The following is an 18,619-nucleotide window of genomic DNA, read 5'->3' on the forward strand; positions in this document are numbered from 1 at the left end:
GTTGACGTGGAATACATTTGTGTGTGTGCATTGGTCTGTGTTCATGCTCTCTTTCAGCCTCTCCGGGAGTCTTGGTGAATGAAAAAACAGAACCACGTCTGGGAAGTAATTTACAGTAATTTGCTGGTCAGGGACAGCAGACACACAGTCTATTAAGAGAAAAGCCAAACTCCAGTACCCCTCTGAGCCAGGAGACAGACAGTCAATCTCCCTCACACTCACACTGCCAGCCTTGGCCTGGACTCAGGTAGTTTACAGAGACACACTCTATGTGAGACTGTGCACATGGGCAATTAAGCTGCCCCTTGACTACGGCATGCATGTGTGTGTGTGTGAGTTGGGGTGATATTTTGAGTGTGTGCATTTGCAAGTTTAAGAGCACGTGTGTGTGTGTGTGTGTGTGTGTGTGTGTGTGTGTGTGTGTGTGTGTGTGTGTGTGTGTGTGTGTGTGTGTGTGTGTGTGTGTGTGTGTGTGTGTGTGTGTGTGTGTGTGTGTTTGTGATTGTCTCTGGCACACTTAGTCTAAAATGTTAGTAGAGGTGCTGACTGCTGACCAACAGTGAGTAAACTGTAGGCTATACAAATAAAGAGAGTCACACACTCTATATAAGCTTCCAGTAATTTATTGGGTAAACCACAAACGTTTTGGCATCAATGTACCTTCTTCAGGGTAATGTCATGAATGTTTGAACCAGGTTATGTAGACAAACAGTGAAATTATATATATAGTGTGCGACTCTCTGTCACACCTAGTAACACATAATTAGTTACACACCAACTTTTAAATAGCACAAAAGAAAAACAAACTAGGCATTATTCCGAATGTGAACACATTCAACGTATTTTTCCGAACACATACAATGTAATATATTCTCCAAACAATAGATGTCGCTCGTTTGTTAAGTGATATTCGTTATTACCTCGACGGGCACCGTACTCCCATGTTGTTTTCGTTTGTGTATGTTGTTAGCTAGTTTATCATAATCTGAAGATATGGCTGAATATTCAAAAGTGAAAACAACAAAACTTGTTTTGAAAGGACTGAACAATGGGTGCGTTTATTTCTCAACATCGAATTCAATATTTGTTTTATGTAGAATATGGCGAATCAAGCTGGCTAATAATGCTATCTAGCTAGCTATCATTCATTGACTGACCAGGCATTAACAGTTAGCTACTGGTTAATGATAGCTAGCTAACTCTTTGTTATTTTCTTTTTTTCCCACGATTTCTAATTTGACCTAATGTTGATCCACAATTGTCTTGTAGAAAGAAGAAGAAGCACAAGGATAAGAAGAGAAAAAGAGATGATGCGCAAGATAAACCTGATATTGTTGGTATGTTGTTTGCTGGTCAATCTATGCAGCTAGCTAGCTAGATATGTAGCTAAATTGAAAAATGGTTATTATGATATTCCACAAAGTAGCAAACAACTATGTTTTATTTCTGCTTTTTAGGTGGATGGTGGTGTATCAGTGGCTTTGGGGAGATTTCAGGAACGGTTGCAATAGAGATGCAGACTAATTCCTACATCCATGCCCTGGATACTGGTCTGTTCACAGTTGGTGCACCACATCAAGGTAAGAAAAGAGTGTGTATTTAGCTAAATCTACCCACTATTTCCTTTATAGTGCACCACATCTCATTAGAGCCACGTAGAGCTCTGGCCAAACGTAGTGCACAATAATATAGGGAGTAGGGTGTCATGTGTTTTGTCATTAATGCATGATGATGATGCACACAATTTGCTGTGTGCTATACTAGGTTGTTATGCTACTTGATTGGACAGGGGGGAGTGTTTTGATTGTCATTTTGCTTTTTGATACACCACTGAGTCGACAGGGTTCATTTTGAAGTGTTGGTGGTGTGTGTGTGTGTGTGTGTGTGTGTGTGTGTGTGTGTGTGTGTGTGTGTGTGTGTGACGTGATCCTAAAATGTTATGCTTGACTAAGTGGTGTTTGGGAGTGTTGTACTGCCTCAACCCAGAGGCTTTTGTGGTACAGTCCGTTAGGCTTTCACCTCGGCACCGCTTGAGTTAGGGGTTTGAGTCCTTGTTACAGTTCTCACTCTCCTGCTCCACCTGTTACCAGGGAGCAGTGAGGGAGGTTTAACGTAGTGGAACTTTTGATTTGTTTACATACAGATTACTGTTTGAGACGTATGAAACACAATGAGTTGGAGAGATTGCAAACCACAGGTATCAAATAGTAGATGTCTGCACAATTCAAGACCTATGGGTAAATCCTTTTGAATTCACTCACTTTTTGACAGCACCCCGTTTGATTTGAACTAAACTTTCCATACCCATTTGCCCATTGTAGAAGTGCTCAGAAAGTGAACACAAATCTTTGGGGTAGGGTTACTCATCACAAGACATGAACACTGAGTAGCCTTTAGTTTGACATTATTCATTACAGAAAAACTTAAAGAAATGCAGAGAAAATAGCATAAGAAAACATTCACTTGGATACATAATACATGGCATAAACATACTGCAGAACACTTGGATACATACACTACATGAGCAGAAGTATGTGGACACCTGCTTGTCGAACATCTCATTCCAAAGTCATGGGCATTAATATGGAGTTGGTGCCCCTCTTTGCTTCTATAACAGCCTCCACTATTCTGGGAAGGCTTTCCACTAGATGTTGGAACATTGCTGAGGTCAGGCACTGATGTTGGGCGATTAGGCCTGGCTCACAGTCGGCTTTTTAATTAATCCCAAAGATGTTCGATGGGGTTGAGGTCAGGGCTCTCTGTGCAGGCCAGTCAAGTTCTTCCACACCGATCTCGACAAACCATTTCTGTATGGACCTCGGTTTGTGCATGGGGGCATTGTCATGCTGAAACAGGAAACTGCCTTCCCCAAACTGTTGCCACAAAGTTGGAAGCACAGAATTGTCTAGCATGTCAATTCTGTAGCGTTAATATTTCCCTTCACTGGTACAAGGGGCCTAGCCCGAACCATGAATAACAGCCCCAGATCATTATTCTTCATCCAGCAAACTTTACAGTTGGCACTATGCATTGGGACAGGTAGCATTCTCTTGGCATCTGCCAAAACCGAGAGAACGCGTTTCCACTGCTCCAGAGTCCAATGGCACCACTCCAGCCGACTCTTGGCATTGCGCATGGCTGCTCGGCCATGGAAACCCATTTTATTAGGACTGACGGTTTTTACGCGCTACGTACTAGAGGTCGACCGATTTAATTAGGGACGATTTCAAGTTTTCATAACAATCGGTAATCGGCATTTTTGGACACAGATTATAGCCGATTCCATTGCACTCCACGAGGAGACTGCGTGGCAGGCTGACCACCTGTTACGCGAGTTCAGCAAGGAGCCAAGGTAAGTTGCTAGCTAGCATTAAACGTATCTTATAAAAACAATCAATCTTAACATAATCACTAGTTAACTACACATGGTTGATGATATTACTAGTTTAACTAGCTTGTCCTGCGTTGTGAATAATCAATGCGGTGCCCGTTAATTTATCATCGAATCACAGGCTACTTCACCAAATGGGTGATGATTTAATAAGCGCATTCGCGAAAAAAGCACTGCCGTTACACCAATGTACCTAACCATAAACATCAATGCCTTTTTTCCAATCAATACACAATTATATATTTTTTAAACATATTTAGTTTAAAGAAATTCATGTTAGCAGGCAATATTAACTAGGAAAATGGTGTCACTTCTCTTGCGTTCTGTGCAAGCAGTCAGGGTATATGCAGCAGTTTGGGCCGCCTGGCTCGTTGCGAACTGTGTGAAGACCATTTCTTCCTAAGAAAGACCGTAATTAATTTGCCAGAATTTTAAATAATTATTACAAAACATTGAAGGTTGTGCAATGTAACAAATATTTAGACTTATGGATGCCACCCGTTTTATAAAATACGTAACGGTTCTGTATTTCACTGAAAGAATAAACGTTTTGTTCTCGAAATGATAGTTTCCGGATTTGACCATATTAGTGATCTAAGGCTCATATTTGCGTGTTTATTATATTATAACTAAGTCTATGATTTGATATTTGATAGAGCAGTTTGACTGAGCGGTGGTAGGCAGCAGCAGGCTCGTAAGCATTCATTCAAACAGCACTTTCCTGCATCTGCTAGCAGCTCTTCGCAATGCTTGAATACAGCGATGTTTATGACTTCAAGCCTTTCAACTCCTGATATTAGGCTGGAAATACTATAGTGCCTATAAAAACATCCAATAGTCAAAGGTATATGAAATACAAATGGTATAGAGATAAATAGTCCTATAATTACTACAACCTACAAAACTTCTTAACTGAGAATATTGAAAACTCATGTTAAAAGGAACCACCAGCTTTCATATGTTCTCATGTTCTGAGCAAGGAACTTAAACGTTAGCTTTTTTACATGGCACATATTGCACTTTTACTTTCTTCTCCAACACTGTGTTTTTGCATTATTTAAACCAAATTGAACATGTTTCATTATTTATTTGAGACGGAATCGATTTTTATGTATTTATTATATTAAGTTAAAACAAGTGTTCATTCAGTATTGTATTAATTGTCATTATTACAAATGTATATTACAAATATCGGTATCGGTTTTTTTTGGTCCTCCAATAATCGGTATCGGCGTTGAAAAATCATAATTGGTCGACCTTTATTAAGCACTTCAGCATTCGGCGGTCCCGTTCTGTGAGCCTGTGTGGCCTACCACTTCGCGGCTGAGCCATTGTTGCTCCTAGACATTTCCACTTCACAATAACAGTACTTACAGTTGACTGGGGCAGCTCTAGCAAGGCAGAAATTTGATGAACTGACTTGTTGGAAAGGTGGCATCCTATGACGGTCACTAAGTCACTGAGCTCTTCAGTAAGGCCATTGTTTATGGAGATTGCTTGGCTGTGTGCTCACATTTTTTCTTCATATACACCTGTAAGCAACGGGTGTGGCTGAAATAGCAGAATCCACAAATTTGAAGGGTTGTCCACATACTTTTGTATATGTAGTCTATTCCTGGACATTTTCTTTTGATGATGGAAAACTGAATTGTTAAAAAAAGATTAGGTCTACTTTGAAAATATGTAAGAGCTAGAATTACAGGCTGACTACACCGCTCGCATCGTGAGCGTTGCAAAATAAATGTAGAAATGTATATCATTCAATTATTGCATCCACACTGCTCGGGCGCGCCAACGAGCGACTGCGTTGCCAAGGGCTAAAATAGAAGTCAGTTCTATTTGTGACGCAGATCGCGCTGCAAGTCCTGCCTCTCCCATCTCCTCATTGGTTTATAGAAGCAGGTGCCCACGTGCCATCTCCTCATTAGTTATATCCACGTGGGTGACTGAAAGACGAACGAGGTCAATGGTGGTAATGCACCTAATTTATGAAACTTGCCAATCGCAATATAATGTCCAGAGAAGAAAAAGCCTAGTAGGAGGAGAGATGACTAGAAACGATTCGGTTAACTGCTTTATGTGTGGATTAATTGTCGGAGATGAGGACCTTGTGCATTTCAGGTAAAATAACAACTCAATGTTTATATCCTCGGTCAAATTAGCTAGCAACAGCAAGCTAGCTAAATAGGACAGATTAGCTAGCAAGTGCAAGCTAGCTAGCTAAATTTCCATAAATGTTTTGATATTTTAACCTGCGTGTCGTGATTGCGTTTGGTGTGGGGGGACAAAATAAATGTGCGCACGCGCGCAGCTGGTTTGGGTTCCATGTTATTGTACAGTCTGACAGCAGTGGGTAGTGTGGCGTTTTTTAAATGTATAATACGGGCAGTAATACAGGACAGTCTGTTTCTCTGAGCCTGGTGGTGCACTCACATCCCTTTATTAGATGGAGCAGATGTGTGTTTGCCAGGTGCACTGCAGCCTGCTCTGAAGTGACTGGAGCTGTGGTTGGACTGCTCCACTTCTGGAGATGATCCTCAGGGCCCTCCTCTGCACCCTGTCCTGTTGGGACTGCTGCTTTTTGTTGCATCCAACTAACAGCACTCCACCGTGTTCCAGACCAGTCCTCACCAGGGTAGTATAGACTGTGACCAGATCTTCAGTGTGTAGGCCATTTCTGTCAAGAACAGTCAAAAAGTGCAGGCGTTTTGAGGCCTCCCTCACTGACTGCTCCACATGTGTGTGTCACCACTGAGGTTAGAGTCTAGATGAAAACCAAGATACTTGGTTGTTGTTTCCACTGGTGCTTCCTGTCCTCCTGGGATGAGTGGTACAGGTTGTGGAGGGTTTCTCTAAAAGCATGTCCGGATTTCCAGACTTTTTCCCGGTCAGGAGCATGTTGTTGGATGTAGCCAACTCATCCAGCTGCTTTGCCTCCAAGCCCATGGAAGTGTCCTCCTGGATGCTGGTTAGTGGTATATGGCTTGGGACAGCCCCACATCATCAGCATACCCAGTGTCACTGAAGACAACTTTTCAGGTGGACATGTGAAGGAGAAACGGATGTGGTGAGACCACGCCCTCTTGTGGCACACCGGAAGTGGCCTCTGACCGGGGGCTAAATTCGCCGTCATCCTTTACCTTCTTCCGCTGGTGTAGCTGTGGAACCAGGCCAGTAACCATGGACACAGTTAAATGTCAGCCAGATGTTGCAGGATCTTTGAGAGGGTAGTTGTGCAAGCTAACACCCAAACACTCCTTAATCCCCTAATTTCTTTAGAATCCCTAGGAACTCAGCTGTTGAAATCAACTGTGATTCAAGTGACTTGCACCAATGTTACCAACCAGGGTATCTCCAACTTGGGTGGTTTGCACAACTCAAAACAGGTTGGCCCACTAAACTAAAGTCATCTTCGTGCCTCAGAAAAACTAATTGGAGCGTAGTTTCAATTGGAACTTGATTTGGTTATAGTAAGGTTTGGTCTCTCAACTGGTAGCTTGAGCACACATTGTTTGAACTTAAATGGCTTAAGTCGAGGCGGTTCAACCATTTTAGATGGCAACGTCACTCAAGCTGTCAGAATAAGTCACTCTAAAATTACTGTAAATTCTTAAATGATTTCACTTTGTTAAGCCTTGCAATTCAAACTAACAAGAGGAGAGAGAAAAAAATGGTCCTGTTGATTGTTCCCTCTTATCAAGTCATTTTTTAAATGCAAGCCAGCCCAGCATGTCGCTTGCATTTACTTACATTGTCTGCATCGGGGCCTCTCGAGTGGCGCAGCGGTCGAAGGCAGTGCTAGAGGCGTCACTGCAGATCCAGGTTCGATCCCGGGCTGTGGCGCAGCCGGAGACCCATGAGGCAGCGCACAATTGGCCCAGTGTCATCTGGGTTAGGGGAGTGTTTGGCCGACAGGGATGTCCTGTGGCGGCTGGGCGCCTGCACGCTGACTTTGGTCGCCAGCTGTACGGTGTTTCCTGCTACACATTGGTGCGGTTGGCTTCCGGGTTAAGCGAGCAGTTTGTCAAGAAGCAGTGCGGTCCGTACGGGAGTTGCAGCGATGGGACAAGGCTCTAACTACCAATTGGATATCACGAAATTGGGGAGAAAAAATACATTTTTAAAATACACTTTTTTTTGTCTGCAACGGATTCTGTAATCCGGCATTATAGGCAGAGTAAATGGAGCTGGAAATTGTCAGGAATAAGTGAATCCCATAAGAGAATGGAAGAAGATCCTAGTTCTCTCATGTTCCATTCTATTCTAATATGAAGAGAGCAAACCTTAAGAGCTGTAATGGACATTGCGTTCCATTAGCGTGTATAGCCTGGCAAAGCGGCAGGCAATTTTTAGTGTCATTAATTTGTGGAAAATAAGGGGGGGAACTACCTAATTGTTTCCTCCATTTTCTTGCTTTTTCGAAGACCGCTGCATTCGATGGCTGCCTGCGTGAAGTACCAAGCGTTTTGAAATCAAAACCAATTTTGTCCTAAACGGTATAAGATTTAGTGGCGTTTTCGTTCTAAATCAATTTGAAATCACACTCTGAGAGAGTGGACATGTAAAATGAAAGGGAGAACTGAACTACTATGTTGTTCCAGAAGCTATTAGGACATTCATTTCTGCACAGCTTGCTGGGTAATGGTTTAGAGAGGAAGCTGGAATTGCTCCTCCACACACACACACACACACACACACACACACACACAGGCATTAATCCATTTCTTTGTCCTCTCAAGCATGTTATTGGATATCATCAATATGAATCCGGTGCTAGCTACGATTTATGGTGCCCATCCACTTGCAGACAATGAAATAATTTACATGGAGGAAATGTATTGCACAGCTCTGTGATGGGTTAGAATGCAACAAGGTAACAGGCAAAGATCCACATGAGTATCATTGAACTAATGTCATTGTGATTCCTTGCCTCTTAAATGGATAGTTTTGCAGCACAACTTTTAAATTGGTCACGTGTTTTCATACCACCAAATGGAATTGTGTCTGGGGTCCACGATAGATGGCATCTGTTGCGAGTATCCGGACCCACACGGTAGGCTAAGGTGAAAACGGTCATCTAAAATCTAAAATGAACGGGAAAGATCAGCACAAACCATTTCATTTCGATAGTATGTTTACCGTTCCAAGTTGGCGTGCATGACAAGTTAGAGGGACATTGCCAACGTGTGCTGGAATCACATCTTTGAATCAAAGGCTCACAGACGACATGCTTCATCTCCCCACAGTTAGCCCCACTGACTAGCAGGCCAGAGCCCCATTACACCAGACCCTGAGCCGCAGGCAAAAGGACTTGACTTGGGGGTGGAGCACCTAACCTAACTAGCCAAGCTAGACTAAATGGGAGTTTCCAGGCAAAGATTCTCTGCCCTAAGGCGAGACATGTTTAAGAAATGTTCAATAAAAACCCCCATCCACCCTCCGAAGACAGAAACGCAGACCTGGGATTCAGCTCACGTTTTTTTTATTGAAGAGGGAGAAAGAGGGGAAAATGCGCCAGGAGATAAAAACATCAACCATTCCTATTCCCTTGGTGAGGCTCTAACTCGGGAGGCAGGCACATTTTAAATGAGATGAAAGAGAAATAGAGTTACAGGGAGAGAGAGAGAGAGAGATGATGCTTCTGCACTTTTATGGGATTTTCAGTAAGAAGGAAACCCATCTAGAATAGTTTAGCCCTCTCAAGCTGAGAAAAGCCCTAGAGGTGCTTAGTCACTGGATTCAGGAGACGTTGTGAATGCCCTCTGAGTAAACTCAAGGGTCACAGGGAGCTGTATGCCTGCTTTAGGGGATGAAATATGATTAGACTATAACCTGTCTGACTATTGTGGTCTGAGAAACATGGAGGTATGTGAGCCTAGGGATTTTATTCGCTATCCCAATGTCCAAATGATTGCACACAGCAGTGTGGTTTCCCAAAATGCATCAATCTGTCCTTGAAATTGACAGACTTTCCCCTCTTTAATTTTCCCTAACGTTGTGAAAACCTGTGACGGTCACATCCTTACGGAGTGTTTCTCTGTATGATTACCTAGCTTCCTTTCATCAGTGGCCACTGATCTAGCAGGGCTCCCAAGTGGCTCAGCGGTCTAAGGCACTGTCTCAGTGCAAGAGGCGTCACTATAGTACCTGGTTCGAATCCAGGCTGTATCACATCTGGCGGTGATTGGGAGTCCCATCGGGCGGCGCACAATTGGCCCAGCGTTGTCCAGGTTTGGCCGGAGTAGGCCGTCATTGTAAATAAGAATTTGTTCTTAACTGACTTGCCTAGTCAAATAAATAAAGGTTATATTTAGAGAAAAACATGATAGGTCAAAGCAATAGGGTAGAAATCCATCCAGAACTTTTATCTATCACTGATGAGAAAGGACACTAGGACATGAAGTTATATTGGGCAGTAATATTTGACATGTAAATATTCAGTATATTATACATCACATGCTAAGCAATTAGCCTATTAAAATGTTTCTGACTCCATAAAGATAATGAATATATATATATATATATATATATATATATATATATATATATATATATATATATATATATATATATACAAGCAAGCAAGCATTAGGCAATATTCCAAGCATATAGATCCTAAGGTAAACTTACAGGACAACGCATGAACAACGTTGGGCCTAGAAGTCTAGGAAATTAGAATTGATCATACAACCTTCCTCCATGGACTGGATACAGGATAAGAGGGAGAACAAAGGCATTTCATTCCATTTATAACATCTGAAGGTGTAACCTTTCAACCCAAAAACCAACCACCGTTAACCAATCAAACGATACCAAGTTACCAAGGATACCACACTCCCATGCCCAATCTCCACAGTGTCAAGTTTAAAAAAAGGCTTGTGTGGGGGATGAGACCAACGTAAATAAGACAGAGGACCATAATCTTTTTGGATATAGTAATTCAGAGTTCACCTTATACAAGATACATCCATATAGTTAGCATCAGAGTTATCCTCAGTGAACAGGTTTCAGATAGATACCAAACATGGATATTAAAGCATTATTCTATCACTCATTTTATTGTCAGTCCTCTTGGATACTGTAACAGATATACATTTTGGCCCCTTAGAGGGAGAAGGGCTGACTTGTCCTTGAGAATTGTCCTTTGTTCCTGGACAATTTGACCATGCAGCTCCAGGTGACAGAGAACACAAATTAGGGCCAAGCCTACAAAGCCAGAGAAGAGTTTTGGAACTCAGGATAAGGATTGCCTGTCATTTTACATCGGTCAGGGTGGGTTTAATCTCGTGTGGATGGACTACGATGACTAACGAGCAATAGTAGTCCCGGTGCTTTGGTTTTCCGTCGCTGGTTATTTGGCCAGATCAGGATTGTGTGACGCCGGTGCTTAAATTGGGGCGGGGAATTTCAAGAAATGATTACAAGTGGAACCATTTCTGAAAGGGTGGATGGAGCCTTTAGCTGAGAGTTTCCGTTTAAGGGGTTGGAGACTTCTCTAGTCTTATAGTATCTGTTCTCATACATCTCACCCCAGAACCTAATCGAGCATCTGATGGAATTACGCAAGATTTGAGGTCTGGGTTTCTGAGATTAGGGTGGGTGTAGGTGATCAATAGCACCCAACAGCAACGTGGTGCAGCCCGAGGTTGTGTGTTTATAAATGACCAGGAAGCATTAGTAAAACATGAAGGCTCTACGTCAGTACGTCTCAAGGGTAGACCCGCTGCTTGAGGAAATTATGCAAATTGTCTGTTTTCAGAATGACACACCGTGATCAAAATGCATTGTATTGGCACCACTGCGACAGATTTTTGTTTTTCTTTCTCAAGATCACGAACCTGGCGAGAGAACGTGAGAAATGCTAATCGTACACAGCGTCTCGACACTCTGAATGTTAAGTCGGCAGAGCCAAGCTCCCAAATGTTTGAAGTGATAGTAAAGAGTCATCTTGTTTTTAATCCTCATTAAACCAAAACGAAGGCTCCTCTGGGATGATAAAGAGAGAATGCTCTGATTTTAGAATATCAAAAAGTGATTTGTGACTCTTTGATATTTGCAGACGACGAAGGGCCAGACCCCCCGGAGCAATTCACTGCCATCAAGTTGTCAGACTCTAGGTGCGTATGAAAGGAGTAAATATCACCTACGCACATTTTATGTTGACTTCCTCTCCCCCCAAATCTGAATGGAATGTATCCTGGTGAGTTATAATAGACTTTGGAAGAACACTTACAAAATTGTATACCTGCAGAGACTGTAAATACAAAATTGGATTTTAATTACAACGTTATAAAGGAGCTTTGCTTCTGTTGTTCAAATGATCTTTGAATAGACTTTGGAAAAGTTGTTAGACACTCAAATCAACTTGCCATTATCCAGGAATGAATTTTGTTCTCCTGTGTGTGTGTGCCCCCCCCCCCCCCAGGGTAGCCCTGAAGTCTGGCTATGGGAAGTATCTAGGGATCACCTCGGAGGGGGTCGTGGTGGGGCGTTCCGACGCCATCGGCTCCCGGGAACAGTGGGAACCTGTTTTCCAGGAAGTGAGTGAGGCAACTGCCAGTCAAAAAAACATCAAAGTCAATGCATACAAAGACTGATATAATGCCATATCATATAGAATTTGTTGCATTGTAACCCTAGATATAGATAAGGCTCGTTTTCCTCACAGCTTGTTGCTTTGTTGATGCGTATCGGAGAGAAAGCTTGACGCTCTCTGCATATAATTGAGCTTTTACCTCGCAAATGGTGTATCAGCATGAGGTGAAACTCATCTGTCAACTAATCTCTTCATTTCATTTCTGTTTTGTCTTCCATTTTTTTTCCAAGGGCAAAATGGCTCTCATGGCAGCAAATAGCTGTTTCATCTCCTACAGTGAAAGTGGGGACATTGAGGCCAAGAGCAAGTTGGCGGGGGAAGACGAGATGGTTAAGGTGATGTATATATTTCACAAGGTCACTCCATAATCCCCCACCCCCCCCAAATCTATAATATAGAAATTACATCACCATCGGGGAGTCTGAAGTTGGTGACGGAATGAAAAAACAAAATGTCTCTGAACATTAGGGGGGAGCCAGGATATTGCAATTCAACATGCAACTGTTTTGTGTTTTCCCCCTCTCTCCTTCTGCCTCTCTAAATGGTGATGAACAGATCCGGTCATGCGCGGAGAGGGAGGTCAAGCGGAACGACGACATTGCCGACGAGGACAGGGGCAACGTGAAGAACTGCGAGCTCAACTACGTGTATGTACCGTCTGTCTACCTATGTCACAGTGGCAGCAACATTTGCAGCGGTAATCATACAAGGTGGTGATTCCATGCCCTCTAGTCTAGAGAGGTTGTAACCCCTGTTGTACGGCTGGTCTTGTCCAAATGAACTTAATTCATGGTAAAGGTTTAGGAAATGCAATGGCCTGTGCTATATCATGACACAATGTTTTATGCATTTATGAAAATCTTGAAGACAGACCTTTGTCAGATATGCCCAACAAGGATCAACACTGAACTGTAACCTAAATTACAGTGCAGTACTGAAATTATACCATATACCAGTTCAGTAATGCATGCATTACAGTTAAAGGAAAACTCCACCCAAAAACTATCTTTTGGTATTTGTTTCATTCGTCTATTGTTAATATAGTCCCAAAATCTTATCAGATTTAAGATATGTAACTTTCAAAATCAGAAATACAGCCGGTGTGATTCATTTTGCATCATATGATGCAAACTGCTTGATTCTGGCTGCACATAAACTTCATTTTCAGCAAACTTAACGTGCAAATATTTGTATGAACTTAAGATTCAACAAAGGGGGGGGGGGGGGGGGATCAAAAGTAACAGTCAGTATCTGGTGTGGCCACCAGCTGCATTAAGTACTGCAGTGCATCTCTTCCTCATGTACTGCACCAGATTTGCCAGTTCTTGCTGTGAGATGTTACCCCAATCTTCCACCAAGAAACCTGCAAGTTCCCTGATATTTCTGGGGGGAATGGCCCTAGCCCTCACCCTCCGATCCAACAGGTCCCAGACGTGCTCAATGGGATTGAGATCCGGGCTCTTCGCTGGCCATGGCAGAACGCTGGCATTCCTGTCTTGCAGGAAATCATGCACAGAACAGGCAGTATGTCTGGTGGCATTGTCATGCTGGAGGGTCATGTCAGGATGAGCCTGCAGGAAGGGTACCACATGAGTGAGGAGGATGTCTTCCCTGTAATGCACAGCGTTGAGATTTCCTGCAATGACGACAAGCTCAGTCCGATGATGCTGTGACACACTGCCCCAGACCATGACGGACCCTCCACCTCCAAATTGATCCCGCTCCAGAGTACACGCCTCGGTGTAACGCTCATTCCTTCGACGATAAACGTGAATCCGACCATCGCCCCTGGTGAGACAAAACTGCGACTCGTCAGTGAAGAGCACTTTTTGCCAGTCCTGTCTGGTCCAGCGACAGTCGGTTTGTGCCCATAGGCGACATTGTTGCCGGTGAGGTCCTGCCTTACAACATGTCTACAAGCCCTCAGTCCAGCCTCTCTCAGCCTATTGCGGACAGTCTGAGCAATGATGGAGGGCTTGTGCGTTCCTGGTGTAACTCGGGTAGTTGTTGTTGCCATCCTGTAGCTGTCCCGCAGATGTGATGTTTGGATGTACCGATCCTGTCGGTACATAGTGTAGGCCTCCCGGGTGGCGCAGTGGTTAAGGGCGCTGTACTGCAGCGCCAGCTGTGCCACCAGAGACTCTGGGTTCGCGCCCAGGCTCTGACGCACAATTGGCATAGCGTCGTCCGGGTTAGGGAGGGTTTGGCCGGTAGGGTCTCATCGCGCACCAGCGACTCCTGTGGCGGGCCGGGCGCAGTGCACGCTAACCAGGTGCACGGTGTTTCCTCTGACACACTGGCTTCCGGGTTGGATGCGCGCTGTGTTAAGAAGCAGTGCGGCTTGGTTGGGTTGTGTATCGGAGGACGCATGACTTTCAACCTTCGTCTCTCCCGAGCCCGTACGGGAGTTGTATTGATGAAAACTGCGACTCGTCAGTCCTGTCTGGACAGTCGGTTTGTGCCCATAGGCGACATTGTTGCCTCTCTCAGCCTATTGCGGACAGTCTGAGCAATGATGGAGGGCTTGAATGATGTCTGTGACATAACATAACTGTCCACTGTCCATAACATTTTTTTTTTAAATCTTCAATAATGTTCCAATCAGAGAAATCCATTGTCTGTAGGAAATGACAATGGATTTCTCTGATTGGAACATTATTGAAGATTTTTAAAAAAAATGTACCCCCTTTTTCTCCCCAATTTCGTGGCATCCAAACATCACATCTGCGGGACAGCTACAGGATGGCAACAATATATGAGTTATGTTATGTCACAGACATCATTCAAACAGTTTTAGAAACTTCAGTGTTTTCTATCCAATACTACTAATAATATGCATATATTAGCATCTGGGACAGAGTAGCAGGCAGTTTACTCTGGGCACGCTTTTCATCCAAGCTACTCAATACTGCCCCCCTGTCACCAAGAAGTTAACGACCAGTCCACAGGTGCATGTTCATTAACTGTTTATGGTTCATTGAACAAGCATGGGAAACAGTGTTTAAACCCTTTGCAATGAAGATCTGTGAAGTTATTTGGATTACAAATTATCTTTGAAAGACAGGGTACTGAAAAGGGGAAGGTATTTTTTATGTTTATGTATTTTTGACATGCAAAACATTTTGGGGTGGAATTTTCCTTTAAACTTCACCTACTAGTTCTCATAGTGGTGGGTGAAGTATTTTATGTTGGAAAGACAGACAGGAAGGTGGAGGGGTTGAACACTGTGACCTTCCGTAGACAGACAGTGATTTCCCTCCAGTTTTCACCTGACAACCTTCCGCTCCGGCAAGATTTTGACAACTAAATCACAGGCCCGGATGCGCGAGGAGAAGGTGGGGGAAGCATAGGGACGCCACTTCATCAATCCCACTCCCTTAAAAGGCTGATTGAAGGGCCAAAGCTGCGGGGATGGAAACGAGAACGGAACGCCGCTGCCGCTTTTACGGCCTGCGGCGGCCCATTAAGTTCTGAGGGCTAAGCGTGAACAAGGCTGTCATTGTGTTCCGTTTCTCCTCTTCCCCTTTCAACTTCGTTTTCTGTTTTTTTTCATCTTCCCCCCTCTCTCCATCGTTTTTTTTTTATTTTGGAGGAAAACACGGGGGAGATGGACTCATCATGTTGACGTGACGATAATGGCTGCTCTTGAGCCCGTCATCGTGATGTAGTGCTTAGCATCCCCGAGCGTGTTGCATGAACCGAGCACTGCCCGTGAATCATAAACCAATGACAGACTGTAACCACGGCTAGAGGGCCTAAATGTCGTTAGCGCGCCTTGTAAAAATCTAGGCGTTTGTTTGCGGCCCTGTTGCACTCTGTATGTATCTACTTTCAGGACTGTTTACAGTGCCTTGCGAAAGTATTCGGCCCCCTTGAACTTTGCGACCTTTTGCCACATTTCAGGCTTCAAACATAAAGATATAAAACTGGATTTTTTTGTGAAGAATCAACAACAAGTGGGACACAATCATGAAGTGGAACGACATTTATTGGATATTTCAAACTTTTTTAACAAATCAAAAACTGAAAAATTGGGCGTGCAAAATTATTCAGCCCCCTTAAGTTAATACTTTGTAGCGCCACCTTTTGCTGCGATTACAGCTGTAAGTCGCTTGAGGTATGTCTCTATCAGTTTTGCACATCGAGAGACTGACATTTTTTCCCATTCCTCCTTGCAAAACAGCTCGAGCTCAGTGAGGTTGGATGGAGAGCATTTGTGAACAGCAGTTTTCAGTTCTTTCCACAGATTCTCGATTGGATTCAGGTCTGGACTTTGACTTGGCCATTCTAACACCTGGATATGTTTATTTTTTAACCATTCCATTGTAGATTTTGCTTTATGTTTTGCATCATTGTCTTGTTGGAAGACAAATCTCCGTCCCAGTCTCAGGTCTTTTGCAGACTGCATCAGGTTTTCTTCCAGAATGGTCCTGTATTTTGCTCCATCCATCTTCCCATCAATTTTAACCATCTTCCCTGTCCCTGCAGAAGAAAAGCAGGCCCAAACCATGATGCTGCCACCACCATGTTTGACAGTGGGGATGGTGTGTTCAGCTGTGTTGCTTTTACGCCAAACATAACGTTTTGCATTGTTGCCAAAAAGTTCAATTTTGGTTTCATCTGACCAGAGCACCTTCTTCCACATGTTTGGTGTGTCTCCCAGGTGGCTTGTGGCAAACTTTAAACAACACTTTTTATGGATATCTTTAAGAAATGGCTTTCTTCTTGCCACTCTTCCATAAAGGCCAGATTTGTGCAATATACGACTGATTGTTGTCCTATGGACAGAGTCTCCCACCTCAGCTGTAGATCTCTGCAGTTCATCCAGAGTGATCATGGGCCTCTTGGCTGCATCTCTGATCAGTCTTCTCCTTGTATGAGCTGAAAGTTTAGAGGGACGGCCAGGTCTTGGTAGATTTGCAGTGGTCTGATACTCCTTCCATTTCAATATTATCGCTTGCACAGTGCTCCTTGGGATGTTTAAAGCTTGGGAAATCTTTTTGTATCCAAATCCGGCTTTAAACTTCTTCACAACAGTATCTCGGACCTGCCTGGTGTGTTCCTTGTTCTTCATGATGCTCTCTGCGCTTTTAACGGACCTCTGAGACTATCACAGTGCAGGTGCATTTATACGGAGACTTGATTACACACAGATGGATTGTATTTATAATCATTAGTCATTTAGGTCAACATTGGATCATTCAGAGATCCTCACTGAACTTCTGGAGAGAGTTTGCTGCACTGAAAGTAAAGGGGCTGAATAATTTTGCACGCCCAATTTTTCAGTTTTTGATTTGTTAAAAAAGTTTGAAATATCCAATAAATGTCGTTCCACTTCATGATTGTGTCCCACTTGTTGTTGATTCTTCACAAAAAATCCAGTTTTATATCTTTATGTTTGAAGTCTGAAATGTGGCAAAAGGTCGCAAAGTTCAAGGGGGCCGAATACTTTCGCAAGGCACTGTACTTCAATGGAAATAGCACGGTACTTAAGTCGCTATATACACATTTGTCATTGATATTTGTAGTCGGGTTTATGCCCCAGAGAGTGCAATGTTGTTTATATTCTCTGACATTGCTCGTTCTAATATTTCTTAATTCTTTTATTTGGGGGATTTGAGTGTTTTTTTTTGTTTTGTATCGTTATGTATTACTGTACTGTTGGAGCTAGGAACATAAGCATTTCACTACACTTGCGATTACATCTGTACGCGACCAATAACATTTTATTAGATTTTTGTTCACTGACGCTATTCTTTGTGCTTGATAGTGGTGTGACTGGTCCTTCCGTGTCTTATCATGAGACTTTGTATGATAACTGCGTGTGCAATAAGTCTCACTGAACACGGATTTCTGATATTACAGAAAGAAGTTCCAGAGTTTCCAGGACAGGCGGCTGAGGGTGAACGAGGAGGACAGCACCACACTGAAGATGGCCCGAAAAGACGGGAAGTTCCACGAAGAGCTGTTAGACAGGTGGGAGAACATCTTCATAAAGAGGCAAATCCTAAACTAATTTTCATTCAGTCTCCCATTGACATCAATATATGAATAACATTTTATTTCAGTGGCTGCCCCAAACGAAACAACAACACACAAACTGGTTTTAATGATCAACACATTCAAATTTCCTTTCCAAGAAAATCACTCTGGAACTGGTCCAAATGACTGTTGACTTGTCACATGATAGCTATTTACATTGTCTGGTGGATAGTGGTGATGTAAGGACTAAAAATAACCACTTGTGACTTTTTTTCATTTTTTTCACAGGAGAGCCAAGATGAAAGCAGACCGATACTGCAAGTGAAGATACAAGAGTTTATGGACTGTCCACTCGTCTTTGAATTCCTTGTGTTAAAATCAAAAAGGGTTTCATTTTTTATCATGAATAAATGTTATTTGGGTAAGAGAAAGTCATTTGTGGGATTGTGTAATTTCAATCCCTAAACCCTTTCCCTAGCTGGCTGCTCAGAAGACCGATTAGCTTGTTTCACTGGGTTTCCCTGTGTGTTATCTCTCAGATAATAAACTGCAGTTGTGGTTACGGTGAGCTGGATTGTATTTCCTGTAAATCATTGCCAACATGCCTACCACCACTATCTTTGTTTTGCCCAGATCAGCAGACCTGTCAG

The 18,619-nt window shown here is 43.1% G+C and overlaps 1 protein-coding gene across 1 annotated transcript; it reads left to right on the forward strand.

The window, feature by feature from the left end:
* Positions 1-883: 883 nt before the first annotated feature.
* Positions 884-18,537, forward strand: LOC110497463 (protein FRG1). Its single transcript, XM_036954396.1, has 9 exons — positions 884-1,052; positions 1,270-1,337; positions 1,458-1,580; positions 11,451-11,508; positions 11,817-11,931; positions 12,218-12,322; positions 12,543-12,634; positions 17,853-17,963; positions 18,258-18,537. Exons 1-9 carry the CDS (start codon positions 994-996, stop codon positions 18,292-18,294), a joined length of 768 nt encoding a protein of 255 aa, XP_036810291.1. The 5' UTR covers positions 884-993; the 3' UTR covers positions 18,295-18,537.
* Positions 18,538-18,619: the final 82 nt, after the last annotated feature.

Source organism: Oncorhynchus mykiss, chromosome 19 (genome assembly GCF_013265735.2).
Source record: "Oncorhynchus mykiss isolate Arlee chromosome 19, USDA_OmykA_1.1, whole genome shotgun sequence".
Taxonomy (NCBI): Eukaryota; Metazoa; Chordata; class Actinopteri; order Salmoniformes; family Salmonidae; genus Oncorhynchus; species Oncorhynchus mykiss.

What these genes read in the sequence shown, in the direction of transcription:
- LOC110497463 (XM_036954396.1), top strand. Translation starts at nt 994, where the DNA reads ATGGCTGAATATTCAAAAGTGAAAACAACAAAACTTGTTTTGAAAGGA. An exon ending in TTGAAAGGACTGAACAATGG is followed by an intron (nt 1,053 to 1,269) that starts GTGCGTTTATTT and finishes ATTGTCTTGTAG; the next exon opens with AAAGAAGAAGAAGCACAAGG. An exon ending in ATCAAGTTGTCAGACTCTAG is followed by an intron (nt 11,509 to 11,816) that starts GTGCGTATGAAA and finishes CCCCCCCCCCAG; the next exon opens with GGTAGCCCTGAAGTCTGGCT.